This window comes from Poecilia mexicana, unplaced genomic scaffold (genome assembly GCF_051168715.1).
Source record: "Poecilia mexicana isolate PSO_F unplaced genomic scaffold, ASM5116871v1 scaffold_4, whole genome shotgun sequence".
NCBI lineage: Eukaryota > Metazoa > Chordata > Actinopteri > Cyprinodontiformes > Poeciliidae > Poecilia > Poecilia mexicana.
In genome coordinates, this window is record NW_028263373.1 from 5,894,056 (window position 1) to 5,915,066 (window position 21,011).

General features: G+C 40.3%; 1 protein-coding gene across 3 annotated transcripts; it reads left to right on the forward strand.

Annotated features, from left to right (window-relative positions):
- The first annotated feature begins 3,305 nt into the window (after positions 1–3,305).
- rabggta (Rab geranylgeranyltransferase subunit alpha) lies at positions 3,306–19,324 on the forward strand. 3 transcript variants are annotated; one of them, XM_014990125.2, is made up of 17 exons: positions 3,306–3,394; positions 3,725–3,763; positions 4,952–5,062; positions 6,236–6,360; positions 6,472–6,659; positions 7,750–8,013; positions 8,095–8,178; positions 10,275–10,357; positions 12,026–12,121; positions 15,013–15,118; positions 15,219–15,270; positions 15,356–15,444; positions 16,733–16,821; positions 16,927–17,043; positions 17,140–17,253; positions 17,422–17,509; positions 18,328–19,324. In XM_014990125.2, exons 2-17 carry the CDS (start codon positions 3,761–3,763, stop codon positions 18,474–18,476), a joined length of 1,758 nt encoding a protein of 585 aa, XP_014845611.2. In that variant the 5' UTR covers positions 3,306–3,394; positions 3,725–3,760; the 3' UTR covers positions 18,477–19,324. The 3 variants fall into 3 exon arrangements, 2 of the variants coding, with proteins under 2 accessions (XP_014845611.2, XP_014845610.2); XR_015762647.1 differs by lacking the exon at positions 3,306–3,394 and having other exon boundaries at positions 3,447–3,763; positions 18,328–18,526; positions 18,652–19,324; XM_014990124.2 differs by lacking the exon at positions 3,306–3,394 and having other exon boundaries at positions 3,447–3,763.
- Positions 19,325–21,011: the final 1,687 nt, after the last annotated feature.

Consider the following 21,011-nt stretch of genomic DNA (forward strand, 5'->3'; position numbering starts at 1 on the left):
CTTCTGAGTTGCTTATCTATTTACAAACAAGCAGATCTTTAATATTGAACGCCACAGCTTTTCTTTTTCTCCCTTTCACCTCTGAATTAAAAAGAAGTCACTTTCCACAACACTTCAAACACAGAAGTCTCTTCCCTGTCCCAGTGTCGAGGGAGATAAGGTGCCCACTACTCGTCTTTAACGCTGCGTGGGTCAGGACAGGATGACTGGGTCAGCTTTTTATGCTGTACAGATGTGTTAATCTCTGCGGAGACACGGTCTGCATTTGGAGCCGGCAGTGAAGAAGACAAGGTCACAAACGACACCGGTAGATGGAGCACAAACGTCCCCAGGACACACAGAGTCTCTCCGTGCAGTACAGTCAACCTCAGTTGATAATGAAGTGTGTCAATGATTATGACCCACCATGTAATCTTCTTGACACGTTATTATAATTAGCACAAAACTTATTCTGACTGTTAAAACATTGCCTTAACAGTCAGGCACTGGAACTAGTGCATTGACTTTCTACAGCACAATCAAGTAACTATGTTGCCTTCAGTTGTTATAAAAATACTGTACGGATCAAATCTGACTACAAAGTCAAAAGAAATTTTAATTGCAATTCAATGCCTTGAAATTGGGCCTCTGTCTCTTTAAGAAACTCTTGCTCTTTCCAACTCTAAACCGTCAGGAAGTCACATTGCTCAACTATTAGCCCTTTAGCAACGTTTTTACCAATGCTGAACTGAGAAATGTAATGAGCTCAGCTCCACCAGGTGTTCTTCACTAATTGCTGCTGGCTAGTTTGAAGGAGCTAAGTGGGGAGTTGCGGGGGACGACTGCTCTGTGAGGCTTAAGCTCAGAAGCTTGGAAGATGCAACTTCGAGGAGGAGCTTCATCTTGAAAGCGGCGCTGGGTCTGACCAGGTGGTTTGCACAGCTGAATGGTTGCCATGGAAAATTCAGACATGGATGAAAGAATCAAAGCAACACCAGGTACGTTTTTGATGCGGGAATAACATTATAACCTGATGTAAAGCTCAGAAAAAGTCAATTTTACATAATACTACCCCTTTAATTAAACAAATGTGCAAAGTGTTTTGAAACTCGAACCTAAGCTTAATAACATTGATCTCTATGGCAACCTCATCAATCTAAAGCTCAAATATCAAACCAGAGTAGGTCAGGTTGGTGAACTCCAGTCACAGATGTTTCTCTGCTCCTTCAGAGCTCACGGCATCCTTCAGATTCAGAAATCCACCTCACAGTTTGTCCTTTTGCAGAGCCAAACTCCCCTTGTTGTTGGAGCTGGTTTGGGTGTGAAAAAAAAACACACACACACACACTCACACTGCTCCAATCTCTGACCCCGGACACCTGGTCTTTGGTGACAGCCACTGTCGTGGCAGTAGTGACAGAGGATACATGCGGCTACCAGAGCAAAGCAGAGCAGAGGTGCTTCAGGTCACACTGAATGTGTAAGCTGAGTAGCAGCAGATATCAAACCTGCAGTGTGGCATCAGGTATCTCCTACTATCACGACACAGAAAAACTGCATAGTACTAGCCTCCCCTCTCTGACTTTCCTCTATCATGACCCTGCTGGCTCCCAGAAGTAGGACAACGTTCCGGAGAGAGCATTTCACTTTCCAATCCATCTTACTATCTCCTCTTGTGTGAATTTTGAGTATTTTCACATTTCTCTGGTGAGTCAAAAACGGTTGTGCCACTGACCACTAGGTGGTGCTGCTGTTGCATATGAGAATGAGGGTTTGTGAAGGAGCTGAGGGACAGAGGAGTTTGGCTAATATTAGCAACTATGTTAAAGGGTCTGGGACAAATGTGAATACTTAGTGGAACTGTGTTTTGGAATGAGAACTAACAGGAAAACACTGCAATGTGATAAAAGAATATCTCACTGTCTTCAAACGTGTATTTCAAGAACAAATGCAAGATTCAATTTCTTCTCTAATGTAATACGTCCTCATACATAAAGGACAAAAAGATTATACAACAGCATCATACCTCTAACATCATGCAGACAAGAAACCCAGTTTTTGTTTTAGTATTTCTGCAAAACTGAGTTGAAGACCATCCTGATTGAATCTACAGAAATTACCAAAAAAATCATTAAACCTAACAAGCTAACAATTACTTGCACTTAATTCACGTATTATACTGAGCAAATAAAACATAGCTTGCTCAGCTTACCTAATGTTTTTAAAATCTGTGACTTCAAGGCTTTTAAACCCTGGTTCTCTAACTTCTTACTCTATATAATACACTTCACAAAAGCTGTTGATGTATTTTTTTCCCTCCAACTATTGAAATCTTTGTTTACACACACTTCTACTCATTTGGCAGAGGTTTCAGATGTAACAGTATATGTAGACAACACAGAGTTGCTGCTGCAGAACATATGTTATTTCTGAATGTTAGCTAATGAATTAAACACACATGATTCACTACACAGGTCACATGATTGCTAATGAGCACACAGTGAGGAGCCATGTGTTCCTCTCCATGATTCATACAATGATTCATTCTTTCTTTTTTTTCAATATTCTGAATTGTATCATGTTGTTCCCTGCAGAAAGAAGAGCTGCCAGAGATCTTATTATTTTGTTAATTAGAACATCTGCAGTAGTAAAACAATTCCAGCAAAAAAAGCATAATATGATAGTAGTTGGGAGTTTTACTTTGAACATTCATAAGTTAAACAAGAATGCAAATAAATAATCAATTTATTGCGTAAATCTGTCAAATTTAAATTCAGAAATTGTTTAAAACTATTTTTGCAATTTCACTTAATTTGATTTTACATGCTAGTGAGTTTTTCATTCAAGTAGTTAGCTGTACAAGTTCAGATTTCTTGCTGCGGAACTTCTGAAATTGCGTTGTAAAGACGCACAAATCCCATCTTCAAGTTAACATAGCCTATATCCTTGACAGAACACACCCTTAATTGGAAAATTTTAGTGGGAAAGTTGGAACTCGTCGACCAACCTCGACTTCAGTATCCATATTGCTACGTGCAGAAACAATGCAGTGGTTGCTAATATAAATGATAAGCTCTTTTGCTACCTTGTTATGGCGTCGAATTAAGGCCAAAACTCTCCACGCCGGATCAAAATGGTGAACTGTGAAATTGTGGGAAGCCTTAATTTAATCTTAATACTTTTACACAAAACCAAATATCAAACTCCTGCTATTTGCTGTTTATAGTTTTCTCCACCAGAGGGCAACAAAGCGTCGCTGCTAACATTCCAAAAAGAACCTTTCGCCCCGCCCCCTTCTCGCGTGACGTAATTTTCATGAGCCGGAAGAGAGGAAATTGTAGTTGTTCAGAAACCCTGACATGACAAATCAAATCGCACGGTGATTCAACATCTCATTCGCTTACAAAGCAAGCAGGTGAGTGTTTTGTCGGATTAATACCGCGCTGTTCGTGGTGCGGTGTCGGAACTATATTCTCCTCCGTTTCTTTCTGCTAAAACATGCTGTTTTCATTGAACAGTGAAGGAGCCCTGCCCCGTGGCGTTCACTGACATCTGGGCTCGTTTACAACACAGCTTCAGTCTGCTCTGCTCATAGACAGGATGTTTACAGATCTAATCAATCATACTGAAACTTTATAGTATGCTTGTTCCTTACTTCCGTGTTAGCTCGTTATACTCTCTGTTGTTCTTCTTCTTTTGGTCATTGCTCAGGCCTTATCCTGTTTTTCTCTTCACATGTAAACAGATTTCTGAACGAGCTTCTCCCTACACATCAGCAGCAATGGTAGGAAACATTTTCGCTCTTTGCTTATTTCAAACTCTATAAATGCACACATTTGAGTGCATAAACTCATTTGAGATCTTTAGGTTTTATTGTATCAGAGGATTTGACTAGATATTTTGAGTCTGTTATCACTGTCTGCTTGGCTAAATGCCATCCATCTATTTCTACTGTCCTGTAACTGATAAGTTGGTAAATGTGTTGTAATCCTGTGTGCAAGGTGTATTGAAACAGATATGAATGTCATGTTATGAAAATTTATAACAAGTGGCTGAATTAGGCCTGTCACAATAAACAGTTAATCAGTTAATCACATGATAAATTAAAAGAAACTCAATAATTTTCATTTGCTTGGTTTATCGTTTTTCTCTTTTCTCCCTCTTTTTACCAAAAACTGAATGATAAAAGTCGTCAGTCTGGTGTTTTGGTCTCAACTATCCCTTTTTTTAAAGATAATTTTGGATATTTCAAATGTCTTCCAGTTAAAGTGTTTAAATGTTATTATAATTTAAAGGTTATTGATCCTTGAGAATATGTTCTTGCATTATTATGCCTTTATTACTATTATATTACTTGAAAATGGTCTCAAAACAACAATATTATTGTTTATAGCAATAAGTTCTGGGACAATTTATCGTCCAGCAAAATTTGTTATCTTGACAGGCCCAGTCTGAATTATTGCAAATAAAGTGAAATAAATTCAGCTACTCAATTCAATTTTACCATCAACAATGTGGAATGGTTGGTCCTCAAACTTAAACATCCTGAGAAAAGAGGATATTCTTAGATTCAGGTAAATTTATTCATATAGCAGAATTTACGACAAATTCCATCCTAAAGCACTTTAACAGATAAATCACATGTGATTACAGAGAACCAGAATAGGTGGAGTTAAGCAACGCTATGAGCCGGTTCTTGTTCTAGATGACCTGCTCACGTCCAGATGTAGATATATATTCAACCATATGGATGTTATAAATTAACAGGGTCGCTTTTACGCTTAAATCACTAATGTAATGTATGTGAAGAGTTCAGAGATTAATAAACCACTTTGGTAGTTTATTTTTTGTTATTGCAGGAATAAAAGCATTGAATGAGCTGAGCAGAGATGTACTTTGAGGCGCTTCTGAACATGTTTTAGCTACTAAAGCAGCCTGGCCTCATAAGGTAAATTTCATTGTCCTGCTTTAGCACGGCCGTGTGAAGGTTAAAACCACAGCCCAGCAGGAGGAGGAGAAAAGGAAGGAGCGGGAGAAGAAGCTGAAGGTCTACGTGGCTGCTCGCGACGCCTGCTTTTCCAAGGTGATTTCAGCAACACCGTTTTAAAACTTTTGTAAAATCATGCGTTTTTGCAGCTTCATCACTCTGTAATAATTTGAAAAATTGGTGATGTAGTAACTGGAAAAATATGAGTTTTTTTTTTTTTTTTTAAACTTTAACCATCTCCGTTGAGGTAACGTTTGGCTAAATCAAAACTTATTGAATGTGGGATATTATAATGGTTTGTAAACGTATTTAAGCTTCTTAAAATTGTCCTACGGTGCACTATTTTTAGGTGAAAAGGGGATGCATAGTCAGATTTTTTTTTCTTTTCCATCAACAAAAATCTGAAAAGTGTGGCCTGTGTTTGTATTAATCTGGTAGAATAAAAGTGAGAGCAACCAGTTGCTCTCTGAAGTCTTCTAGTTTTTAATCAATCAGTGGTTTTATTAATTTCTGTGCAGGTAAAGCTTTTAAGTGAAGGCCACAAATGTTTGTCAGAGAACATTAGTGAACAAACCGCACTAGCAGTGAGCAATGTGGACTTTTATCGCCATATTCCAATATTGCTTCTCTTTTAGGTAATGGATGGGATCTAGAACCACAAAACACAAATATCCTTCTTGAAAAACGTTCCAACCTAAAATAAACTTCTTCAGGACGCCACATATTTAAAGAAGTGTGAATCATTTCATTACACTGTAAATTTTTCAAATGTACTGATATTTATTGATGGTCTTGTGAAAACGGCAGAGAAAATAGCAAAAACAACATTTTTGATCAAACTGCTGGTTATTTATCGGTAACTGCAATTTATCATGGCAACAATAAATCAAAAGTCTTATCATGATGATAAACGATATGATAAATGCCAATTCGAGGAACACAGCTGGAAGGTTAAGCTTTTTGGTCTGTTTTCAAAACGTTTCCTGTGACTGTAAACTAACACTGCACTTTAGCAGCATGATGTGGGACAACAGGTCCCGTTTCTTCAGACGATGTTTTCAGCTCAATGTAGGGAGATGTTTGAGTAGAAACGTGTTAGACGGCGCTGCAGGGCGGTTCTCCTTCCAGCAGGACAACAACCCTGAACATCCAGTCACAGCTACAAGGGATGGTTTGAAGATTGATGTATCCAGATGTTTTCCATTTATTTGCAGTGTAATCCATGTTTGTACTCTTGTTTCTCCTCCTTCCCTGTCTCCGCTGTGTCAGAGGAAGGATGGTGTTTTTGATGACGAAGCCCTGCAGCTGACTCAGCAGCTCCTCTCTGCAAACCCTGACTTTGCAACCCTCTGGAACTACCGACGAGAGATCCTGACGCACCTGGAAACTGTCAAGTTAGCAATTTTGTTTGTTTTGTTTTTTTCTCTTCCTGTTGTTGTGTCTGAAGCCAGCAGGAGAGACGCTGGAGCTAGAATGATGACTCTGTTTCTCCATGTCCACCTCAGAGACGAGGATGAAGCGCAGAAGATTTACGAGGCTGAGTTGTCGTTTCTGGAGTCTTGCCTGAAAGTGAATCCAAAGTCCTACGGCAGCTGGCACCACAGAGGGTGGGTCTCGGCCCGTCTGCCTCGATCCAACTGGGCCAGAGAGCTGAGCCTGTGTGATCGCTGCTTAAGCCTCGACGACCGCAACTGTGAGTCACGAGTGGAAGTTGAATGTTTTTCTGGTTTTCACATAAATATTTTTTCCTTTTCAAATGGAAAATGGTAAAATTAGGGCAGTAATTAGGGCTGAAACGATTAATCGGATTAAAGCGATTAATCGGATAAAGATGATTAATCAGTTTTAAATGATTAATTGGATCAAAATGATTAATCATATTAAAATGGTTAAAACTCCGATTAATCATTATAAATTAATTATTGAAATAATTGTCAACTAATTTAGTAATTGACTAATTGTTAACTGGACTACACAAACCAAAAAAAGAGGCATTTTCTGAAAGGACCACACCCTCATAGCAGCAATTAAGCCAAATATATATATACACTGCTCAAAAAAATAAAGGGAACACTCAAATAACACATCCTAGATCTGAATGAATGAAATATTCTCATTGAATACTTTGTTCTGTACAAAGTTGAATGTGCTGACAACAAAATCACACAAAAATCATCAATGGAAATCAAATTTATTAACCAATGGAGGCCTGGATTTGGAGCCACACACAGAATTAAAGTGAAATGTTCCCTTTATTTTTTTGAGCAGTATATATATTTTACATTCAAGTAAAAAAACAACAACAAAAAAAAACATTATTTTCTCCTATTAAACACCTTTTAATATGAGTTTATTGATCTGGCAATCCATAAATAATCACCAGATCATCTCTACACAGCTCTAAGTCAAGCAGAAAGGCCTCAGCTTTTCACATGCTGATGTTAGAAGTGTCTGTGTGGCTGCAGATGCACCCTTTTTTTGTAAATGATCAAAGGAAAGCTGTGTTGTTGCACTTTAGGCAATAAAATGTTTATTTTCTTATTGTAAAAATAAATTGAGTTATTTATTTGCATCTTTGTGTGTATTTCAAATACTGCATAAAAAAAATCTTCAGTGAAAAATCTGCACAATGTGCTGATCTTTTTATCGGATTAATCGTCAGATAGATTAATCGATAACTAAAATAATCACTAGTTGCAGGCCTAAACGTAGCTCATGTCTAAGTTACACCGGCGCTGCACCGTTCCTGTTTCCCTGACTTCGTTTTCTCGCATCCCTCCCAGTCCACTGCTGGGATTACCGCCGGACGGTGGTGAAAATGTCCAGCGTGCCGGTGAAGCAGGAGCTGGAGTTCACTGACCGCCTCATAGGCTCCAACTTCTCCAACTACTCCAGCTGGCACTACCGCAGCACCCTGCTGCCACTGCTCCACCCGGGCTCCCCCGAGCCGCCGCCCTCGCGCTGCGGCGGTGACCCGCCTCACTCCTGTTCGCCGCCCTCCCCTCAGACCCACTTCCACCGAGTGTGTGAAGAGCAGCTGCTCAAAGGTGAGACCGCAGCCGGCGATGCAGCGCGGCAGCAGACAGGGGGCAGTCTCGTCCTGATTTAAGCTGCTCTTTGCATTTCAGAGTATGAGCTGGTTCAGAACGCTTTCTTCACCGACCCAAACGACCAGAGTGCCTGGTTCTATTACCGCTGGCTCCTGGGCAGAGGTATGAGTCTGCACCTTTAAATGGGGTTGAAAAGTAAAGGTGTTGGATTTCCTCACTATTACTGCTGCTGATGAGGCAAAGATTTAACTATGTAACAAATAAGAAACTTTTCTTTTAAGTTTAGAAACTTTCTTTACACAATAATAAAAAAAAAGATTCTTTCTGTATTTTCTGCATGTACAAAATTCACATTCCAGTGTATTTTATCAGGATTTTACGCCCTAAACCAAGAGAAATTTAGAGCATAGTTATAAAGTGAAAAGAAAACGATGCATGGTTAAAAAAAGAGTTTAATCAATAACAGTAAAATAGTTTTATTCGTGCATAAAGTCCTGTGAAAGCTGTTTTCTTCTTACAGCTTTCTTCTGTGTTCTCACGTTTAGATGTTTCAGATCATCAAACACAGCTGAGTAAATACAAATATCAGTTTACAAACGAGGAATTATCTGAAGGAAACAAAAATCTATGCAAATCAACCATAACCACTAAATGAACTGATGAATCAGATTTTTCATTAACCAGGCCTGATTAGAATCAAATATGAATTATGCTGAAAGACCGTCAGGTCAAAACCAGCAAACGTACATTTAGCAATATGGGTGTTGACAGGTTCAAGGAAATTTCCCGTTGCACATACATATAAAAATGTAAGCACACATAAGTATGTAGAGGACAGTTTTTTGTTTCCTTGACCTAAAAATCGATGAACTTCCTAGAAAACGGTTGCAAAGAGCTCAACTACACAAGCCCACCGAAACAAGATGTAAGAGACGTGAAGTGTCTCTAAAACATGTTTTTTTTTTGTGCTACTGATTTTTAACCAATCTTGTTCTTCTTGTTTTATTTTTACCTTTTAAAATGATCAAAGGCTGAAAAACGTTTAAATATTTAACCATTCAGCTTTTGAAACTGCTCTTTGTCTCGTTTGGCCCAGGGTAGAATTCAGTCCTGATGAGAATTTTAAGACATGACGAATCTTCATGTTTTGTGACGGTGGATCATAACCAGGTTGCAGGTAGAATTTTGAAATGGAAATAAATAAATAAATAAATAATGATAATAAATGAAAATTCCTCCAAAGGCTGCGTCTCCTTCCACAACTCCTTTTGAACTTTGCAAGGGAATCCCACTGAAAATGTTTAATAAGTAAGGTTTACACTAAAAAGCAGACTAATTTTTTTCCCAGTCATTTGTTGATTTAAATTTTTTGTTGGCTGATGAGTTTTATCTTTTTACCAACTAATTAACGGCTTATTTGAGTTTCAATGCAGTTTTCATTAATTTGCCCTCTCTGCATGGTTCTCTTGCCTTTGTTTCTTTGTTTTGTATTTTGGAGCTCAACTTAAAGGGGTAATTTTATGTAAAATCAACTTTTTTGAGATTTGCATAATGTTATAATGTTAATCCCTCATCAAACACACACCTGGAGTGTTGCTTTGATTCTTTCATGCGTGTTTAATAAAGCCTTTAGTCTCCCGTGGCAACCGTTCAGCTGTGCACAACGCCTTGGTGGACCTAGCTCCGCCTTCGGATGCAGTTTCCAAGCCTCTGGGCTTCGGCCTCACAGAGCAGCGCTCCTCTGCAACTCCCCCTCTCCGCTTTTTCAGACTAGCCAGCATCAATTAGCAAACATCTGCCAGAACTGCACATACTGTATGCTGAGCTCATAACGAGCTACTTCTCAGTGCAACACCAGTAAAAAGGTTAAAGGGTTAATATAGGAGCGATGTTATGATGACTTCCTGCAGGCGGAGTTTCAGACAGAGCAGGAGTTTCTTAAAGAGACAGAAGCCCAGTTTCAAAGTTAAATTTCTTTTAAGTCATATTTGACATACAGAGCATTTTTATAACAACTGAAGATAACAGTTACTTGATTGTGCTACAAAATGGAACAACACATAATACTGCCCCTTTAACATGGCGTCCTGATTTAGGAATACTTGGAATTGTTGTGATCTTTAGATTTTGATCAGGAGTGGATGGACTTTTGACTGTGTACATTCCGGTTTGTCTGTGCACGCAAGCAATGCTCGTTGCCGTTTTATGAGTTTGACTCCTGTGTTTATTTATTATCATTTCTTTTGTCTTCCTCCCAGCGGAGCGTGAGGAGATGATAAGCTGTGCGTACGTCAGTCGGGAGCAGGAGAGAGTCGCCGTCGCCTTCTCCAGGCCTGTCAATGTCAGTTTCTCCTTCACTGTTTCTGTGTTTTTGTCGTTTACTGCATTTGTGCTGCGTGTCTCTGTTCTCAAACAAGTCTTGCTTTTTCGTCACAATCCTTAGTTCAAAGATTTATATTTTTATTTATTTATTTATTTATTTTCCAGAATCTGGGGATGATTTGTCTTTGTTAAAAAAATACTTCATGTTTGTTTGGAAACGGCTGTCTTGAGGTTTTTGAGAGCCTGCTGTGAGATTTGATGAGCAGCAGCTACGTTTTAGGAGTCTGTCTGATAACGATAAATACAGTCCGAAGGGAAATCAGACCAAATGTCTCTTGTGTTTAGGTGACCAAAATGATGTCTGGTTGCTAAATGCCTCAATAAGGAGAAATTACTTCAATTATGCCAGAGATTTATTTATTAATGTCTTCAGAATCAGAAATCTAAACCCATTTCCTCAGTGTTTGGTCGGTGTTGCCTTTGAACTGGGTCAAACCTGTTGGGTTTTGTCCTTCAGGTTTCTAACAATAGTTTGTTGGACTTCTGACCCGTTCCTCCTGATAGAACCGGTAGAACGGAGTCAAGTTCGTAGCTCGCTTTGCTCACAGGAGAGCTTTTTGATGACCACACTTTGTGTTGTTCTTCGTCCTCTTTATAATGACTTTGGCTGCATTCTTATGGTTATTATTCATTTAAAAGACTCGAGCTTTTACTTCCTGGCTCATTTCTTTAGATGTTGCTTCATTAATTCCGATATGTTCTGTCCTCATGATGCCTTCTAGATTATAAAGTGCGCCAGTTTCTCCTGCAGCAAAACAGCCCCACAGCATGATGCTGCCACCACCATGTGTGGCAGTTGGGATGCCATTTCCAGGCTTACAAGCCTCCCCGTTTTCTCTCCAAACGTCACGATGATCGTTATGGAGAAACGATTCCACTTTAGTTTCATCAGGCCACACGACTCGTCTACAAAAACGAAGATCTTTGCATCTGGCTTTTTTATGTTTCTTTTGAAGTAAAGGCTTCTTCCTGGCCGAGTTGCCTTTTAGTCCATGTCTGTACAGGAAATGTTTCACACTGCCTTACCATTTTACCAAAGTTTCTGGCTTTTAATTCTGGGTTTGATTTACACATGTTGGACCCAAACACGTTCATCTCTGGGACACAGAACCCGTTTCCTTCCTGAGCGGTTTGATGGTCGGACATCTGCATCATGTCCGCACTCGCATATAATTGTTTGAACAGACGAACGCGGCATCTTCGAGCTCCGGTAAATCATTCCCGAGGATCAACCGGACTTCTGTCTCTCTCCGTATCTCCCTTCCTGATTGGCTGATTTCTTTTGACCTTCCCGTCGTGTCAAACAATAAAGCGGCGTGTTCCAGGTGTGGGTGTGAACACACACCCACACAGACATGTTAAAGTTAACTTAAAGGTGATCGATAACCTGTCATCATCATCATCGTCATCATCCAGGCTTTGTTTAAAGAAACGGTGAACATTCTGTGTGTAAACTTCTGAAACAAGAATGAAACGATTGTGTAATTCTAGCTGACGTAGAAGAAGAAACGGTTGGTTTGACTTAGCTTCAGACAGTGAGGATTATTTTTCTTTTTTATCTGGTGAATTTGTGTGCTACGCCTTCATTTTGCACCCAGGGTTTATTGGCCTTCTCCTCACCATGCAGGCGCAGTCGGGCAGCCTGCTGCTGGTCCTCGACGGTCAGCCTCAGAGGGTGGAGTGGCGGAGCGTCCACCCACACTTCAAACACAGTCCAGTCTGGGTATCCTTTAACTTACAAACACTTCACTTTATACGCTGCTAGAACGTAAAAAAAAAACAACAAAAAACACTTTTCACATTCCTCTTCTTCTCTGGCACAATATTCAGATGCTGCACGTCTGTGCAGAAGAAGGGAAATGTCTAACATTTGTTGGCTGTCTTAACTCTACACTACAAAGACTCACTGCTTGTTTTATCCTTTTACAATTTTTTATTTGAACAAAGCAGAAAATTGTCTTATGGTGATTTATTCAAATCAGGAAGTTTAAAAAAAAATCCCAATTCCTTTCGCTGTTTGGCCGACCTGCACCCTGCCGCCGAAATGAGACTTTTAAATCTTAAAAAATGGGCTGAGAACAAACCTCACTGGACGATTTTTTTATTATTTTATTTTTGTCTCGATTTATTCATGGGAAATTGTGCCGGCTCTGAGGTTAAATATGCAGCCCATCCTCTCCGGATCCCTTTTTCAATTCTCTCAATAATGATTTTTTTTTTTTTTTTTTTACATTTTTCCTCAGGCTACAATAAGACTGTAAGGCTCTCCCATTTCCACTCATTCATTGCAGGGATTACTTTTGTTGCACCGCAGCGCTCCGTCTCCATCCGCTTCAGCAGATTCCAAGTCCCGAAACCGAACTCGGTACAAGGGGGTTTTAGAAGGACCTTAAGGAGCTGCATGAGAATGAATACTAATGCTCAAATTGGATTTAATGTTTTATTGAATATGGTAATCAGAGCATTATTTGTGTGTAAAAATAACCGAAAAAGACTCAAAAGAATCCCCCTGAGCCGTGCAGTTCATCGACACCGATGAGGGGGGAAAACATCCAAAATAACATTTTCAACAAATTCATATTTTGCTGCTTTTTCACACTGGGGGAGGGGAAACAAAGCAGAAAAATCCAAACCTTAAATTTTGAATAGTTGCGGGGGGGAGGGGGGGAACACAACGGGAATAAAGTTTATAACAAAATGTCCTACAGAACAATTAATCATAACAATCTCTTTAAAGTAAATGTGTAACTAAGGCATGTTTTTTTTTTGTTTTTTTTCTTTTAAATGTTTTCAGGAACTCCTAATTTGTAATCTTAACTTTTTGTTTTATTGGGGTGTAAATATTGCTGTAATTCCGTTTTCTTCTTCCAAAAGTCTGGGTAAAGACTCAGATTTATCTCGCCGCCACATGCAGAGAGGAGAGCGGTGAGGGAGGTCATAAAAAATTACAATAAAATCGCTAAAGCTCGCTGTTGGAGACCAGCAGCAAAGAGCGATATCTTGGCGGGGTTGCCACGTCTCCATGACAACCTTTAAGACGCCACGATTGTTTAGGGGTGGTGCAACAAAAAAAAACAACATCAATAAAGGACATTTCTGTCCAGCTCCTCTGATTTTCACAACTGGACTTTGTGTGTTTTGCTCATAAAAGAACAAAGATGGAGCTTCTACTGCAGCAACACGCTACGGGTGCAGAAGACTGAAGAGGAATACGTGAAAGGATCTGTGATGCTGTGGGCCTTTTTGTTTTCCAATGACCGTGTTGGAGTTCCTGGCCTCACGAACGACCTGAACCGACAGGATCCTTAAAATAAACAAAATAAGTAACGGTAGGATTCACCAGAAAACTGAAAAAGCAGCAGGTTATTGATCCAAATTATCACAGAAATGTAGAAGCTCCTAACTCCTATAGAAAGATGGTGGGATGAGCTGAAGAAAGCAGAGCCTTCTCTCCCTCTATGACCCAAACAATGTGAAATGTTGCGGAAAACTAAACATTGTTCCACTAGCTGGTTAAATGAGGTGTTGACAGCCGGGCGCCAGTAAATGTTGCATGAGGGACTCGGGTAAAACAATGGCTTCTTAGAATTCAATTAAATTCAGAAATGTGTTATTGTTCCCAAAGGGAATTTTAAATGTAGCTCATATTAATTCAAGGTTCTTCAAGAGTTTCTGTAGAGGCTGGTGGAGGATGCAGGACGGATCTCCTGTAGCAGTGTGTGTTACAGTGAGTTGGAAGAAGCCTCTGACTGTGTTTCCATTACAAATATACATAAAACTTTGCCGATATTCGTCGAAAAAACACAATTTGGAATTGAGGTGTTTCCATTAAATAAGAAAATGCAGTTAAAATCACCCGTGAAGAAGTTTGGTGGCGCAGTCACGTGCAGCGCCATCATCCTCCTACCCCTTCCTGTCGTCGTCTTCATCTTTTTCGCCAGTACCAGTAGTAACTTCCGGTCATTGATCACATACAAAAAAAGCGCTTCCATGGCAGTTTTGCAAAACATCACAGTTTCGGTTCAGCCAAAAAATCCCATCATCCTAATGCAAAAACTCCTTTTTTTTAAACAAAAAACAAAAAAGAAAATATATTGTTGTAATTCCAGCTCCAGTCTCATGAACAGTTTGTCCATAGTTTTCTTGATTTATTATTATTTATTTTTGTAAAATCCCTCTTTGCAGCATCATCTCCAGAGGATCCAGTCACCCCCAGAACAGAACCAGCCTTCTTTATTGGGTTGTTTAGTGTTTTTAATGCTCAAAATCCAATTATTTCCCCCTTGGTTTTCCAGTCATCACAAACATCATACTACTGCAACAACAAATGGATTACTTTGAGGCTTTTAGCAAATCAAGAGTACCACCAGTTGCATTTTTTTTTCTTACATATTTTTGGCTCTGGGCCGTGCTCCTGCTTTTCACCTCTGGAAACGCGCCATAAGTTGATTATGCTCTCTCACATTCTGCTCTCTCACATTCTGTTTCTAGACAGCTCAGAAATGACACATTTTCATCCAAATCAAATACAGTTTTTTTCTTTTTTTTCTTTTGTTCCCTTTGTGAATTGAATAATTCATGCTTGGACCATACGTGACCTTAGCGCCTGCTCAGATCTGCGACCTTCCTCCAGGAACGATAAGCGACATCGCCAACGAACACAACCTCACTGTGCACTGGACTGAAAAACACACCCACCGGGACTGCGCCCTCTACACAGGTGACGCATATCCCACACTCTGGACTTTTTCCAAATCGTACGTTTATGTACATTTACCATCGTTTCACCGTGAACTTTGTTTATTTTTTAACCTCCAAAGGCCGGAGCGAGAGCTGGTGTCGGGACACGGCTACAGACCTGGAACTGTTCAGGTACGGCTTTTGCATATTTGCAGCAGTAAGATTCAGGCGCGTTTTTGCAAGATGAAAGAACAGATGGCGGTGTCTTGCTCTGTAGGAGTGAACTCTCTGTGGAGAAGACCTCGGTGTTGCAGTCGGAGCTGCAGTCCGTCAACCAGCTACAAGAACTGGAGCCTCTGAATAAATGTAGGTGGAGATGGCAAATTTATACCACAGAGAGCCGGTTCCAACTTGAAAATCAAGTTTATTTTGGGCTTTTGGTGATGTGTTTAAAAAGTTTTTTTTCTCCCTGGGTTTAGCTGTGATGTAACGTGCAACTTTAAGTTAATTTTAAAAACTTAGAATTAGCTGCATGATTTTAAATTTGATGCATATTTTCTCAAATCCACACAGGTTTTGAAGCTCAAATGTCTACACGCGCCTATACTTTGTCCTATTACAGTTATTGTTGTCTGTAATTAGGAAGTTACAGGTAAATAAAAATGATGTAGTCATAATCAATGTCTTAGCATTTTCAGCTAGAAATTTAGCTACTTATTTGTGTTTAACTTCAAATGTTTTCCCATTAAACGGCGTTAAAATCACACGTGAATAATTGTGTTCACATGAAAAGTCATTTAAAAACATGCCGCCATGATTCTCCAACTACTTCCTGTCGTCTTCTTCGTTGTGGTTTACGGCAGTGGCAACGTCCGCTTGTTGATCATGTGACTCGTGTGATGCGATGATGCGAAGAGTTTCTCCTTTGCAGTTTTATAAAGAAAAACAAAAAACAAAAAAAGAAAAGGAAAAACAACAACAACAAAAAAAACAATTTCGACCGCCTCATCATTGTGCCAGAACGATTTATCAAAAAAAAAAAAATAGCTGTTTTCAAAATTTGCATGTTTCCATGAAGCAAATTTATTTTTGAAATGTCAAATTGCACAATTTACACGGTCATTGGAAACGTAACTAGTGATAGTGGAACAGCGCAGGATAGTAGGAAGCTCAACTAAAGCAGAGAAGCAGCTGTGTTAGCATAAATGCTAACTCTGCTGTTAGCGGTTATGCTTTTCTTCAAGGTGTCAAAAGGTACAAAAAGTAGTGAAATATATATATATATACAGTATTGCTTATAACTTCTTTATTAACATTGTACATCAATGTAGGCTCAAATTTTCATATCAGTTTATCCCCACAGAAAACCAACCTGTTCAAGTCAACAAATTGTTTGTCGTCTCTTCAACATGCTAAAGGAGATTCATCTACATTTTAGAGGCAGTATTTGAGCCAGTGTGTATATTTTTAAGTAGGTGCGTATTTCATTTGAAACTTGTGTACCCTGAAAATAAAAAAAGAACATTTCAAGTGCATCACTTAGACACTGCAGCAGTCCTCCCAGTAATGAACTCTGACTGAGCTGTTAAAGTTTTCTGCTGCTCGCTTAGCGACCCTCATAGTAACCAGCTAACTAACCTTCCTGCCTCTGAAGGGTGCTTGCTGACCATTATCCTCCTGATGAGGGCACTAGACCCTCTTGGGTATGAGAAGGAGACCCTCGCTCACTTCCAGACACTCAAAGTGAGTACCACACACACACACACACACACACACACACACGCCGTACGTTCACTAAGTGTATTTGCTCAGATGACTGACTGAGCACGCTCCCCGCCTCTCCTCCAGGAAGTGGACTCCATGCGCTCTGCATATTACAGCGACCTGTGCAGCAAGTTCATGATTGAAAACACCATCCTGAAAATGGAGTACGCCGAAGTGCGAGTCTTCAGTATCTCTGACAGGGTCTGTCCTGAATTCCTGATGAGCAACACCAGAAAAACAAAAACAAACACTTTCTGCCAAAAAGAGATGCTGAAAAGCAATTTGTGTGTCTTCCAGAACCTGACCACATTATGCCACCTGGACCAGCTGTTATTAGTGACTCACATCAATCTGTCGTCCAATCAGCTGCGGCGGCTGCCTCCTCAGTTTGCGATGTTGCAGTGCTTGGAGGTGAGAACGCCACCAATTCCACTCTTAATTGCCTCCTCCTGCAGTGTCACTGTTTTGTTTTTTTTTCCCTGACTCCCTCCTAGCAGACTGGAGCGGGTGAGGGAGGGGTGTTGGGGGGACGCATATCGCCTGTTTACTGCAATTAAACCTCTTGGTCTCAACTCGCAGGTTGTGGAGGCTGATAACAACTCTATAGAGAACCTGGAGGGAGTTTATCACCTTCCCAAACTGGAGGAGGTCTCCTTGAAGAACAACAGTATCCTTAAACCTGCGGATTAATATTCGGTGCCGCGCCCGCCGGAGACGCGATCCGGCCGCCGATCTTTGTCTGCAGCTGAGCTGCGGGGATCAGATTTGTTCGTCTTCCTCCCATCCGAGCGGTTGTGGCGACTCGAGAATCAGCTCTGAGTGGCCTCAGTGCTACAAAGAAAAAAAAATAAAAAAATTGTGGTCAGAGAGCGCGAGCTGCTGACGCAGAAGGAGGAGTTCTTCTCGCAGCGGCTGGTGCTGACAGTGTTTGCCAAAAAAAAAAAAAAAAAAAAAATCGCTCTTGTGATTATTCTGTTCAGCCCGACGCATGCATAATTTATCTCACGTGAAACTTCGAGTAATTAAAAGCTGCGGGGTGTGTGTGTGTGTGTGTGTGTGTGTGTGAGATGTGGTGAAAAGGGGGCAGACTGCTTGACATTAGGAAGAGAAGAGACACTTAGTGACACATTACTGCCACAAGGCCCATCCTCTCTCCGTGCTTCTCTTCCTTTTACACACAAGAGAGGAATTAATGAGGTTTGCAGGTCATGACACCCAGGCTGTTTTTTTTTATTTATTATTATTATTATTATTCCTTGCAGTGACAGCTCAGCTTTGGAGGGGAAAAGTTTATCCAACACCACGGTGTTGCATTTGACATGCAGATCTTGCTTTTACACCAGTGTTGTCACATCTCTTCTCACTCACCATTACTCAACACCGCAGGGCGAACGGGGCTCCCTTCTGCTTTTTCTTTTATTTTTTTTCTGTGAGATGTTTTTTTTTTTTTTTTTTTTTCATTTTTCATTAACCCAAAACTCACAGAGATCTCCACGCTGGCAGACCTTCAGCCTCTGGCCTCCTGCCCCAAGCTGAGGCGCCTCGATCTCCGCGGCAACCCCGTCACTCAGACGGCCAACGTGGAGTCGGAGTTGGCCGAGCTGCTGCCCTCCGTCGCGGACCTCCTGCTCTGATCGCCGGCGTCCCGTCGTTCACTCGTCTGTCCATCTTCAGCTATGTTTTGGTAGCAGGCAACCTGCATCTCGTCTCTCTCTCTCTCTCTCTCTCTCTCTCTCTCTCTCTCTCTCTGTCTTTCTCTCCCGTCTCTGATTATTTTATTTTGAAGTGTGTCGTGCCTCTTGTTTGTAGGCGGACTGCCAGTCACAGCCAACCCTGAAGCTCTGGCAGCCTGATGGTTCAGAGCGTACATCACACACCTGTCCAGCACTTGAACACAAAGTCTACATTTAAATGTTTAAAATGTTTGTGTGTGTATATGTGTGCGAGGAGGGGTGAATGCACGATAAAACACGTCGCATTTCTCTGTTTGTGTGCTTGTGTGGATGGATGTCCGCTCCCCCTAATGCATGCAGAAACATGGAAGAAAAAAATAAGGTGTAAAGTGGCTATGGATTGGCGTGCAGCAGGGGTGTCAAACTCCAGTCCTCCAGGGCCGCTGTCCTACAGTTTTTAGATGTGCCACAGGTACAAAACACTGGAATGGCTTAAATACTTCCTTCTTGTGTAGATCAGTTCTCCAGAGTCCTGCTAATGACCTGATTATTCTATTCAGGTGTGGTGCAGCAGAGGCACATCTAAAAGTTGCAGGACAGCGGCCCTCCTGGACTGGAGTTCGACACCTGTGGCATGCAGCAATGCTGGTTTATTGCTTCCCTGAGCTTTGTGCTCAAACAGGTCGATTGCAGCATCTTGTAGTAATCATTATTTTTAAAAAGGTTATCTAAAGACATTAAATGACAATATACTGTTGCACAGTAGATTCAATAAAAACAGCACACATTGTGTCACTGCCTTCCAGCAAGCCTTTGTTTGTGTCCTTTCTATATTTGAATTATTTCTTTCTCTTTTTTCTGGCCCAAAGATTAACAATATTTCTAAGAAACAGAATGTTTTTGGGAAATATTTACACTTCTTCACCTTTTTTTATAGTATTTCTCACTAAAAAAAATCAAAAATGTTATTGTGTTTTGCTGGGATTTTGCATGATAGGCCAAGACAAATAGGTGTGCAACTGAAGACATTAGAGGTGTGTGGTACCTCGTATTTTGGTGTCCACCCGATACTAAGCAAATACCAGGCTGGTATGATTGATACCAATACTGATACCAATATTTTTATTTAAGTTTGTTGTATCATCAAACCCCCTGCGACTCGGGTGTTTCTGAACTTTTTCCTTAGTTCAAACTTAGGAAAAAATTTGGACAAGGTTTATTTGTCGATGCTTTAATGACACATTTGCATTTCCTTAAAAAAATTTACAAAAACGTCATTTGAGAGCAAATTGAGTTAAACAATGCAAAAATGAAACAATATTTCAAGAAGTAATCTGAAACTTTAGCCCAGCTGATGGACCAACCGATGCTCGGGGAGATTCTTTAGGATCTGCTGTTTAATAAAAACCGTCTGAGCTCTTAAAGAACAGTCAGATTTATGCCGAGACCAGTTTACACGCAGGTGGACTCAGTCTAGCCGTTTGATTGGTGATATCCTAAAATATCTGCTGGAATTGGTGAGTCTGTTGTCTGAATAATAGTGATAATAATTCAATCTCACTCTTTTCTGATTTTTTTTGTTAAAAAAAAGTCAACCCTATATGTTCCTTCCACACTGTCAAACTGTTTCCAGTTTACTCCGAAGATGCTTTTGCAATAACTTCAAGCAGATTGTGTAATATTGGAAAAGGAACTTGAATGCATTCGCCATCAGATAAACAGGTGTGCCTGAAGTGGGGTGTCGAACGGTGTGTCATATAATCCATCAATAATGTCAGAAATCCGTCATTGTTCCTTTGTTTACCTTTTCACTAGCAGAGATTTAACATTGCAACACATCAAATCTTTTTTCTTTTCTTTTTTTTTCACAGTCATGTCATAGCATTTTTTTGGCAGTGGGAGCTTTAGAGAAAAAACTCCTGTTTTGGGAGTGTCCTATTCAAAACAACACGGCACACCTTTTGACTCAACGTAAAAGTACATCGTTTTCTGACTGCAGATGGTGGAACAGGTTGGAAAATATTGCATCAACTTCAGGTTAAACAAAGATCATTAGCTTTTTATGTCGCTACTCATCTTTCGGATGCTTTGATATGATTTCCAGGGATTGGGTTGGTCTTGCATTTCTTCCGTTTATCCACATAAGTACGCTGAAACAGGGTTGGGGATGTTTTTTTTAATGTATTCTTCTGTGATGCGGTTTTCTGTGAAAACGTGAATGTCTTCTTATGATTAAATCATCCCACAAGTCACAAACTAACCCCATTTCTAAGGCTTTGGGACTCAAACAAACTGCAGCGAGAGCCACAGAAACCTCAGAGCCGTTACCAATGGCTGACCTAACACGATTACTCCAAGACGGGTTCAACGGGTCGTCCAGTAAGACACAAAAAAACTCAAGAAAAGGCTTTAGTAAAATATTCTGTGGACCGACGAGACAAAGTTGGGACTTCTTGGTAAAAACCTAGCAGCAGATTCCTTCCAGAGAATCACGCT